Raw genomic sequence first — 10,401 nt, forward strand, 5'->3', positions numbered from 1 at the left:
CATTGGACCGCTGCTACTAAGCGGTGAAGACCCCCACAAGATTTAGTCTTGTCGCCGGCACTAAGTTGGCGGCTCCTTTCCTGGATAGAAAATTGGGATAATTTTAGAAACCACCCTAAAGGTTTTTAATAATTTCATTGACCTCCCTTAAGGTTTGTAAGATTATACTAACCTCTTCTGAAGTTAAAGTGTTGGTAACGAACTCAGTCCAAATTAGAAAAAAAGCATTTTCAGGAAAGAGATAGAACTTTTATTTCACAAATGCTCTTTATGCATGTGTATAAGTTGTATTACAAATGAATAAAAACACATATTAATGCAAGCAAGGGAAAGTAAGTGCAAATAGCCAAAAATACAAAATAGGCAGTAACTGATTTTCTTCTCTAAAAACTAGACTAACAGCCAGTGTGTTGGATAACAATGGCTATTTTTTTAGGTTTTTGCCATTTTGCATATAAATGCAACAAGAAGCCTTGGACAGCCGCCTGTACCTTTTTTTTTGGAGGGTAGCCTGTAGTTTAATTTGACTAGCTGAACAAACAATGAAGAACAAATAAAACTTATATCACCTCCCAATTCACATCCATATGTACATGCAGAGATGCACAAACAATTAATTAATCAATTGAAGTAAGAAACGCGTATTTACTCGTAGGTAAAAGTAACTCACAGAAAGATCGAAGAAAATATCACTTGTTCGTGTACAACTTATAAACATGCATATATCACCAAGAAAGGCCAAACACTAAAGGTGACTAACTGATGCCAGACTGCGAGGGCACTTGATCGAGATTGTTCTCTCACCCACTTCGTTAGAATAGATGCTCACACATCAAACAGGTAGCAAGGCCCATTTCGTGGAGGCACGTCATGCCTGGCAGTCTTTAAAACATGTTTAACTAGAAAGAGAATCTCTACCCCTCACGACCGTGGTTTTTAATGGCATAGCTCAGCCATTATTGCAACCAAGTGTCCGGCACAATATCTAGGGCGTTGCAACTTACACGATGGCTTCAGATCACATAATAGGAATCTAATTTCTGTGACAGTTGTAATAGCTTTCCACATCAACATAAAGATCGAGATGGCGGTTAGACATACATCAACATTACAGCTACAAATCACATTCCTGGATCGCACAAAGTCACTTTCTGACACCTCTATTAGCCAAATCAGCAGCAGCTTTGGACGCACGGTCTAGAACGCTGGAAACCCAGAGAGCTCCCGTGGCAAAGTAACTGCTACTAACCACAGCATTTGCAGCAGCTACAGCTGTTCTTCCAGTATATGATGCAGCTGTCATCGTAGTCTCAGAGACATGGTATTTCTTGTCTACAGATTTGACAGCCTCCACACCTGAATTAATTTTATCAGTCAGCCCAATTCTGTTGCTAAGCTCCACCACCTTAGCTGCTGCAGTAGATGAGACCTGATAGGACTCATCAAAAGCTTTGGCTTTTGCAAGGGCATCTTTACTCAAAATGTAACCCTTTGCTATCATGGATGTAACTACTTCTTGTGCTGCGGTTACAGCTTCTCCAGGTGTATATACAAACTGATCCGCATGGTTGTCCTCCTGGAATTAAGACTACGAAATTTGTAAAGCTCACAGATTCAACTTTACAAAACAGAAAAAGGATTCTTATCTCAGGCTTTGAACCAGAAAATGAGGAGTTCAAGGTCAGAGATAACTTTAGTTGTCAATGCAGTCTCTTGTTTGCATTCCTCTGTAAATACTTTCGTAACCATTTACGGTAATTGGTGACTAGGAAAGATAAACTTCAACCTGCAGAAAACAAACTACATACCCTTGCACTACTTCCATCATCCACCTTCCATGAATGATTATTCTGAGGAAAAGATTCATCCACATATGTTTCCAACCGAGATATTGACACGCATTGGTTTCCAATAGAAGCTCCCTGAAGCACCAAAAGGAAAAATTGATGGACTGAAAATATCAGTTGCATGAATCCGACAGCTTAAGTTGGCAGCAAGTAGAAAGACAGGAGGAATATATCTCATAATGGTGTTTTATTGCTTATGTTCACAGACAAATCTATTGATGCAAATGCTGAGGTCATTTATCACCACCCTAATAACAAGAAATAGATTAAAACAGCTAACTAACTTATGAAATAGTCTTCAGTGCCACACAGTTCCCAAGTGTCAGCAAAGAAGTCGTATTCAGAACACCACACAGTTTGATACCAGATAATGTTGTTTGAGTCGAGTTCCAAACATCTTATAGACATGAACATAGTTTCACTTTCTTCAGTTTCCAGTAAACAATAAGGCGGCTCAGAAATATAATAACTGGACATGTTTCAGCCAACATCTTGGTGACAAATTAATTGAAACAACCTCTGACAGAAGTAACTGAGAAAAATAATACCTCATCTTTATTCTGTACAGTATTAAAACTCAGGCCAAAGTTTCCAAAATGCCATTGAATTCATATAAAAAAAAAAAAAAAGTGCAGTCATGTACCAAAGTTGTCATTTTGTGCATCTGAATGATAGGAACTTAAGTACACATCTCTCTTGGCATTACTCTATGCCTTAATATCTTCAGATCATCATCTTCAAAGCTTTAAAAAACCGGGGGGGGGGGGGGGAGTCCATCACAAAAAACACTTCCAAACTAGATGCATCTTCCTAATTGCCATTAAATCAAGTCTTAACAGTATGCTCCAAGGTCAGAGACCTTAGTTCTACAAGAAAGATTCCATCTCATAGATTTGTTTCTCTTGTGGGCAAGTGTCTGTAAATCTGTATGTACACGTTATCCCACAGCACATGAACATGTCAACTACTCTGTGATTGGATCATCAGTCTGTAAAAATCTAAAGATCGTGGAGTGAGAAAGAGTGCAACTCCAGAAAAAAGAATGAGTTTCCCAAAAGCTGTAACCGTGAAAAACCAAGAAAAGGTGTTGGCGGAGACTTACACTGAGCAATATGGCAGTCTCCACTGCATAAGCATCTTTAAAGGTCACATATGCGGTACATGTGTATTCTCCATGCCTGTATATGACCAGAAGCCCATTTACAGAGATGACAGAAGCATCCAATTACCAAAGAACTAAAGACGGGGGAGATTTTGGGAGGAGAAAATTGAAAAAGAAATAAAGTGTGATGAAAAATGAACTACAGTAGACAAATAAACGCATTTGGAATTGTCATTCAGGAAAGTACCAACACCAAGAACCTCCATTGCGATACTTAATTTAACAAAGAAACTATCTACTGTGATCCATACAGAAGGTAAGCAGATCATGTCTTCTGACCATCAAGATATCCATAACACTAACAAAAAAGAAAAAAAATTCAGTTGCACATGACCAAATGCCTCAAGGAAAGAAAGCATTTAGCATGTTAAGACGCCACCGGGAAAATGAGTTTTAAACTTATAGGAAGCTCTTCTTACCATTACTGCTTCCTGCAGCCATCATCACAAAACTCAGCCTCAATACAGTCACTTTTTCATGCTTGTGAAGCTCATATGATTCGTAGGATATTAATTTTGTGACCTCATGCTGATTAAATAGACAGCAATAGATCTCTATTGATGAATTTAAAAGGAAGTACTTGTTTTTTTCTTTATGAAACAACAGATACTAATTCTGAAGACAAACTCCGTAGATATTTTCTTATAGCACATGAAAGAAACCTTGAGTACATGTATCATATAGAATTGGTCTTCCGAACAATTCCATAGATGAACACCATAAGAGGAGAATTTATCACTGAATAAATCACATTATAAGTGTACGTCACCTGACAAATTCTATGTGGAGGATTTCACCACAGCAAGAGAAAAATTCATGAACTTCCTTCTCTGTTACTTTGGGAGAAAGGCCAGTAACTTCTACAGTATGACCAACTAGCTGCATTGCCTTCACGCCCTAACTTCACTCTGCATTAGCTTTCCAACAACCTAACTCTGAACGCATTTTTTTTTTTTGGTTAAAAAAAGAAAAAAAGGAACCACAAAGTATCAGAAACTCATGCTAACATCAAAGCAAAGCTCATCTAAACTGGTGAATCAACAATCACTCATGTCTTACTAACAGCTTACCACAATATTTTCAAGGTCAACAAACAATTTTTTCCATGCGAAACGCATAATAGTTGCAGGGGATCTATGCAAGTAAAAAGGTTGTTAACCTGTGGTAACTTAACTACAGTACAATTGAATGCAAAGCCTTCTGACTCCACATAAGTTAGACTGGGCCTAAAACGCAGTACTAAATAAGATACAAATTGAAATTAAACCTGAAAACTTGAAAAAAAAAAAAAAAAAGAAGTTCAAACAAGTTATTTACATCATCATCATCATCATCCGCATAAAATAAAACCGGGAAAAAAGAGCGATCGCCTTGGTCGTCGCGACTGGATTGTGAATACGCTAATACTACTTATTAATAATTAATAGGTAGACGAGTTTACCTTGACCTTGCTCTGACCAGAAAATCGAAACGCACAAACGTCGCCGGCGGGCACACAGTCACGCACCGAGCCGCAGAAGAGGGGGTATCCGGTCCGGTTGTGGAATGAATGAATTGTGACTGCGACGGTTAATCCAACCCACTCCACTTAAAAAGTTCCCCTGCTCTTCCGCACTCCGACCGCTATCCATCTCAGACGCAAAATGAGAAACAAAACTCAACCCAGGCCCACAATTTAAAGATGGCATCGCATGGGGGAGCTCCAACGAGAACTCGATAGAAAGATTTTGGCCCACCCTGAGTCTGCCCATATAAAGCCCATCTATGTTCTTCCAAATATGTTCCTCCCAAATTATTATTTGTTTATTGCATTTCAGGGATTCCAACTCTTTGAAAATGATGGCTTTGGTAACATCAAATTTTATTTGAGTTTGGTAGGAAATATTATGGATAAAAGTAAGTGGGGATAACATTTTTTTAAGAAAAAAGAAATCAAAAAGTAATCGTGATTTCTTCTTTGACTTTAGTAAAATTACACAGTATAAATATTTCAAAACATTCTAAAAATTATATAAATATTTTTTTTAATAGGACGGACTGACTGACTATAATCTTTCCGTGAATCTTGGAGGACAAATGATTTGGACAACATGTGCAGCTATAGCTCACTCCAAAGTTGTCTTGGTATTGTTGCTTGTAGGGCTGCTCTACTTCCGCTGCCCAAAACCAAAAGGGCCAGCAAATCGTTGGCCACCGCTAGAGCCTAGACCCTAATCTCTTCCATCTCAAACAGATTGCGTCGCTTTAGTTGATGATTCATTATTATTATTATTGCTTAACAAGATCCTCTTGAGACCGCCACCTGCGGAGTCCAACACAGGCCACTTTCCAAAGGGCAAAAAATTGGAATTGGAAAGAATAATTAATTACTCCATGTTTAGTACTCCTCTGTTAGGCTCTCATGCTCCGTAGAAGAAAGTCATACTATTAATTTGACCAAGTTTAGAGTCGTTCATCTTTTTCTTACTTTCTTCTGGAGGGACAGCAGCACATAAGAAAAGAGTAGAGAGGCACGTCCTAAGTAATTGATCATTATTGATGATCGATGTCTATTATATGGATTAACGTTATCTCCAGTATCCCGCACTAATTGCTTGCTTCCAACAAAACCACTACAGTAAAAAACAAATCTTTTACGCATCATTAACTCTAATTGCATGTGGTAAAAGTTTTTTTTTTTTTTTTTTAAAATTTTTAAAAGAAAGCAAGAAAGAAAGAAAGAAAGAAAGAAAGGTACTGGTCCAGCTCCAAAAAATATATATATATCTTCTTCTATCACTATCCGTGCTACTGTGAGGAAGGCCGGATATCGGAGAATGGAATCATTTTCAACGGTTGAAACCAAATGACGTACTTGCTGGTCGTCTGTCCTCCCCTAAGGTAGCCATGATGGATCCCGACGGTAGTATCAGTGTCTTTAATTAGTTAAGCTCAGAAATTAATTAGTTAATTAATCAGCAGGGGGCCAACGTGATTAAGAAGTGTCTCGATTTGATAAAGACGTGAGATCCCATCTGAGCAGGTAGAGAGATATGAGATTAACCATTGTCACTTTCTCTTCCTGCTGGGGCGCAACTGATTACTAATGTCTACGGACTACGGACTCGATATGATCACGCCTTTTCATTCCCAAACACCTTTCACCATATATATATATATATATATGTATATATATATATAACCTCTTCAATCAAAACCAAGACCATCATGCGTGCATTGTTTTATTCAGATCATGATTGGTAATGAATTCAGGAATTGGGCAGAGGATGCTCTTTAAAATGCTACTACTAGTATATGAATCTGGAGTCCCTTCATCGATCTTCTTAATTAGCTGCAGAAAACAATTACAATTAATATATGCGTCTTTCGTCTTCTCTCTGCATCTGCATGCATGATTACCTACCTAATAACGTCCAAATGTTGCTTTATTAAACACACTAATTTCTCCCTAAAAAGAAAATAATTTTACCTGGAGAAACATTACAAAAAAAAAAAAAAAAAAAAAAAGTTAACCGGCCGGGTTCCCTTCATTACAATTCCTAGCTAGTGATCGAATTAAAAACCGGTTGATGCCTCGAAGGACTGCATGCATGCACGTGCAGTTTGGGTTGATGGAATTTTCGATGCAAAAATTGAAACTGCTTTTAATATTCTAAAACTAGCCAATTCTCACAAGTGCTGGCTCGCTCTTCGGAGATATTAATACTAACTTTTAGCAGCATTCTTCCCAACCCCCCACAGAGCCCAAAAAAATTACTGAAGGATTAAAAGAGAGAGAGAGAGAGAGAGAGAGAGAGCGCTCAAGCCAAAGAATCAAGGTGAAACAATGTTGTACAGTAGATTAGAGTCATTACTATGGCAATCCAGCCACCGGCCGTCTTGTATCAGTCGTTGACAAACGCAGCAAAGTTTAATTTAAATAATTAGCATTAGCTAGTCATATCACTTATCAAGACAAAATGGAATAGCCCGCAAGCTTAGCTAGCTGGTCCCGATCGAGATGCATGGAAAACTGATCAGAGATTATACTATACTGCTCGTTTTGTTAGATTTTTCCCTGAGAACACACAGCGCAGCGTACTAACAACTCAAATTTCGCGGTGACTAAATTTTTTATTCAATCAAGGCGCACTTCATCCCGGATCCAACGCCTCTGACCTTGACTTCGCTCTCTACCATCCCCTAAATCTCGTCATTGCAAGTTTTTGCGTTCTTCTTGTCTCTTTGGTTTTTCCCCTCTCCTCCTCGAGTGTTAGTACTGTTTGACTCAGTTACGTGGTCACTAGTCAGTAATTAAAAGTAAAACCTGCCATTTTCTACTACAAAATAAAGATGAAGTACACATAAAAAAAAAAAAAAACTTCATATATAATATAGCTTAATTACTAGGTACATACATACATGCGAGTGCAAGGTGTTGCCATGTACAAGTACAGCAACATCTTTTATTTTTACAGAGCTTAGATTGCAAGAACTAGCTAACCAGAGAGCCAGGACTAGGACTTGGAGTCGTAATCCAACGTCTAAGTTTCATAACGCAAGTACCATACATAAGTAATGCATATATATATATATATATATCTATATGTATTCTTTTCAGCTCTAGCTCTTGATAAGGAAGCAGGCGGCATAGCAAGAGCAGGCTACGTACTGGAATGATGACGATGATGATGATTATAGAGAGATCGAGATCGATCGTAGGAGATGGTCAAGATTCAGCTAATAAGCTCCTAATGATGGCAGCCTCTGGGCTATCAGCATCAATTGTCGACAGTAGCTGAGAGAGACGGTCACTGAGGTCATCCACCTCTTTGTGCAGGCTTCGAATGTAGTTGCAAGTATCCTGGAGAACCTTAGACGCCGATGCCTATACATAGATACATGTATATATATGTTCAAGATTCAAAATTCATCATCATCATGAACTCGGTTGCCAAATCTTTGCATTTAATCTTCCAGGAATGTACGTGTCACGTGTTTAACATTGGCAAGATATATGGATCACCTAATCATAATAAGTCTCTTCTTCGACGCTACATGTGCAATTCTGGTTGTACCATACAACTTGTCAAAGTACACATGACAACGTCGGTAGAATTAAAGGGAAATGGCGCACACACACTGTATTGCTTTTATTGGACTTCAAACGCTGGAATTACGATAATATCACACGTAGTTGTGTCATCGTATAATTGGTATAACTAACAAAAGAGAAGAGATGGTACTCCTATCTAATAACTATAACATGCAAGAAACAAAAGTAAGGAGAAGTGAAGTTGCGACAAGCGAATGAATTGCGTACCTTGTTCGAGCGCCTAGTACGAATCTCGGGAAGAAGTTGTTGTAACTTGGAGACAAGCTCAATTATCTGATCATCCGTGATCCTTGAAGAACCCGATGATTGCCTTGACCTTCTGCTAGACATGCTTATGTTAGTACAAGATAAGAGGGCTCCAAACTTGATTCTTTAAGCTGGTTGTTTTGACTCCTACGGGAACTTCAAGTGCTGTCGATCACTAATGGTTATTAATTAAGCAGCGCAAATGGAGATGAAAAAGGAGTAGAGTGGGAGAAGTTTGTTGCAGGATGGGTCAGTGAACAAGGCACTGACTATATACTTAGAGGAGCAGACAGCCGGGGGAGGGAAACGAGAAATAAATAGAAGTAAATTAAAGGAAGAGGACTGGAAAAAAGCAGAGGAGATATAGGGGCCGGATGAGGGTTGAGAGTAGTAGGAATGAACTATGAAGTACTAGAAAGTTATAAATGGGAAAGGACCACAAAAACAACAAGAAGGGGTAGTAGAGGGGGGAAATTGAAAGAGAGAGAGGGAGAGGACGATAACAATAACAAATTAAGACAGCGATGTTGGATGTGAAGAAGACAACTGCATCGGAGAAAGCAGTGGCGTAGGCTTCTATTTTTAAGAGAGAAGGAGAGGACGAAAGGGGCCACTCCAACTTTTTATTTACGCTTGTTCCCAACCTGGGGTTTGATTTCAACTCCGTGTGTCTCTCTCAAGTGGCCTTTTACATTTAATTGGTACAAATGGTTTTTGTTAGTGTGTACTAACAGAGTGGACCTTCATGTGTATGTCTCAATATACAAGACCATGTGATCATTCTACGCTCATCACATCCTAATAGTTATTCTCACTCACTCACAGAGAGAGAGAGAGAGAGAGAGAGAGAGAGAGAGAGAGAGAGAGAGGCTCTCTCCGCCGGTGACAGCAGCACTGCAACTATAGGCAGCTAGCTGCTTATTATCACCGGCCGGACAGAAAAAGAATTATCTGCTACTAAAACAAAATATATACCGCCACTCTTCCCCCTATTTCGATCAACATCGCAGCTAGCAAATTACGTATTGTGAGATGATCGTCACTACTATTCGCTGGCACGCCAACCCACTTTATTCCCGAGATTTCATCCGTGTAATTTGCTTCCTTCTCCATCGGCAACTAGTCTCGACTCAATTGCCTTGCGTGCGTGAAAACTTTGTTGACTAGTTAGCCAGAATGATTACATGGACTTTGATGACACAAGTAATCGATCCGATAGCAGATTTTAAAAGGCGGAGTCATAAACAAATCCCACTCACGTCTAGCTAGTTAGTTAAACCGACATTCGGCAGAAAAATGTGCCAGTACGTTCAGAGTTATTTACACATTCAAGACTGCATATAAAACCCAGTATTGTCTATTTATTCAACTCGACGACCTACAGCGCATGGTTATTAAACTCATCAATCCAGTGAGCTCAGTGGTTCAACCGCCTGTTTTCACCTGTTGGGCCGATTATTAAATTATACTACAACAAAATATTATATTCATATCGGAGTCATTGAAAATAACGTAATAATTGAGTTAGTGATTGAAGGGTCAAATTTGTGAGATTTTCTCCGTTGAACAAGTGAATTATTGACGGTTTAATCACTAATCTAGACAATAATCTAGACAAGCAAGGTGTTCGGTTCACCGAGTTGATCAATCGATTGAACTGTCAAGCTGGATACAATCCGACAAGGAATTACTCTGCCGCTAAACAAAAAAAAAAAAAAAAAAAAGGAAGGCATTTTTGTGACCTGCCAAGTCAAGTGAACCCTAGCTAGGAACGATGGCGTTCTCTACAAAATTTTGAAATTTATTTTGCTTTTAATGTGACAATGATAACGAATACAGATCAGACAGAGATTGAGCATTGGATAGGAATTGACAGAAGAGAACAGAAAAAGCATTACAATGAATGTTATGTGAGGCGAACAGTAAAACATGAATATCTTAGAATTGAACATTTGAAGATTGTGTCTCGTTGCTCATTGACAAGCATGGTTCGAAGTCCGTCCGAGTCGTCACCGTCTCGGCCCCTACCGATACGATACCGTGACGAAACG

The 10,401-nt window shown here is 38.9% G+C and overlaps 2 protein-coding genes across 2 annotated transcripts; both read right to left on the reverse strand.

The window, feature by feature from the left end:
* Window positions 1-625: 625 nt before the first annotated feature.
* LOC113699243 (binding partner of ACD11 1) lies at window positions 626-4,590 on the reverse strand. The gene is made up of 5 exons (XM_027219456.2): window positions 4,451-4,590; window positions 3,779-3,944; window positions 2,950-3,025; window positions 1,809-1,922; window positions 626-1,576 (listed from the first exon to the last, which is right to left on the reverse strand). Exons 2-5 carry the CDS (start codon window positions 3,892-3,894, stop codon window positions 1,145-1,147), a joined length of 738 nt encoding a protein of 245 aa, XP_027075257.2. The 5' UTR covers window positions 3,895-3,944; window positions 4,451-4,590; the 3' UTR covers window positions 626-1,144.
* Window positions 4,591-7,355: 2,765 nt separating this feature from the next.
* LOC113698138 (transcription factor PRE5) lies at window positions 7,356-8,685 on the reverse strand. The gene is made up of 2 exons (XM_027217845.2): window positions 8,312-8,685; window positions 7,356-7,876 (listed from the first exon to the last, which is right to left on the reverse strand). Exons 1-2 carry the CDS (start codon window positions 8,432-8,434, stop codon window positions 7,718-7,720), a joined length of 282 nt encoding a protein of 93 aa, XP_027073646.1. The 5' UTR covers window positions 8,435-8,685; the 3' UTR covers window positions 7,356-7,717.
* Between the last annotated feature and the right edge of the window lie 1,716 nt (window positions 8,686-10,401).

The sequence above is a fragment of the Coffea arabica genome, chromosome 7c (assembly GCF_036785885.1).
Source record: "Coffea arabica cultivar ET-39 chromosome 7c, Coffea Arabica ET-39 HiFi, whole genome shotgun sequence".
NCBI lineage: Eukaryota > Viridiplantae > Streptophyta > Magnoliopsida > Gentianales > Rubiaceae > Coffea > Coffea arabica.

Bases quoted from the DNA above. Each gene is read 5' to 3' on its own strand.
- LOC113698138 (XM_027217845.2), bottom strand. From the start codon at position 8,434: ATGTCTAGCAGAAGGTCAAGGCAATCATCGGGTTCTTCAAGGATCACG. The intron at 7,877-8,311 runs GTACGCAATTCA...ATCTATGTATAG, and splicing joins GTACTAGGCGCTCGAACAAG to GCATCGGCGTCTAAGGTTCT.
- LOC113699243 (XM_027219456.2), bottom strand. From the start codon at position 3,894: ATGCAGCTAGTTGGTCATACTGTAGAAGTTACTGGCCTTTCTCCCAAA. The intron at 3,026-3,778 runs GTGACGTACACT...GGTCATATACAG, and splicing joins CTCCACATAGAATTTGTCAG to GCATGGAGAATACACATGTA. The intron at 1,923-2,949 runs GTAAGTCTCCGC...TTGGTGCTTCAG, and splicing joins AGACTGCCATATTGCTCAGT to GGAGCTTCTATTGGAAACCA.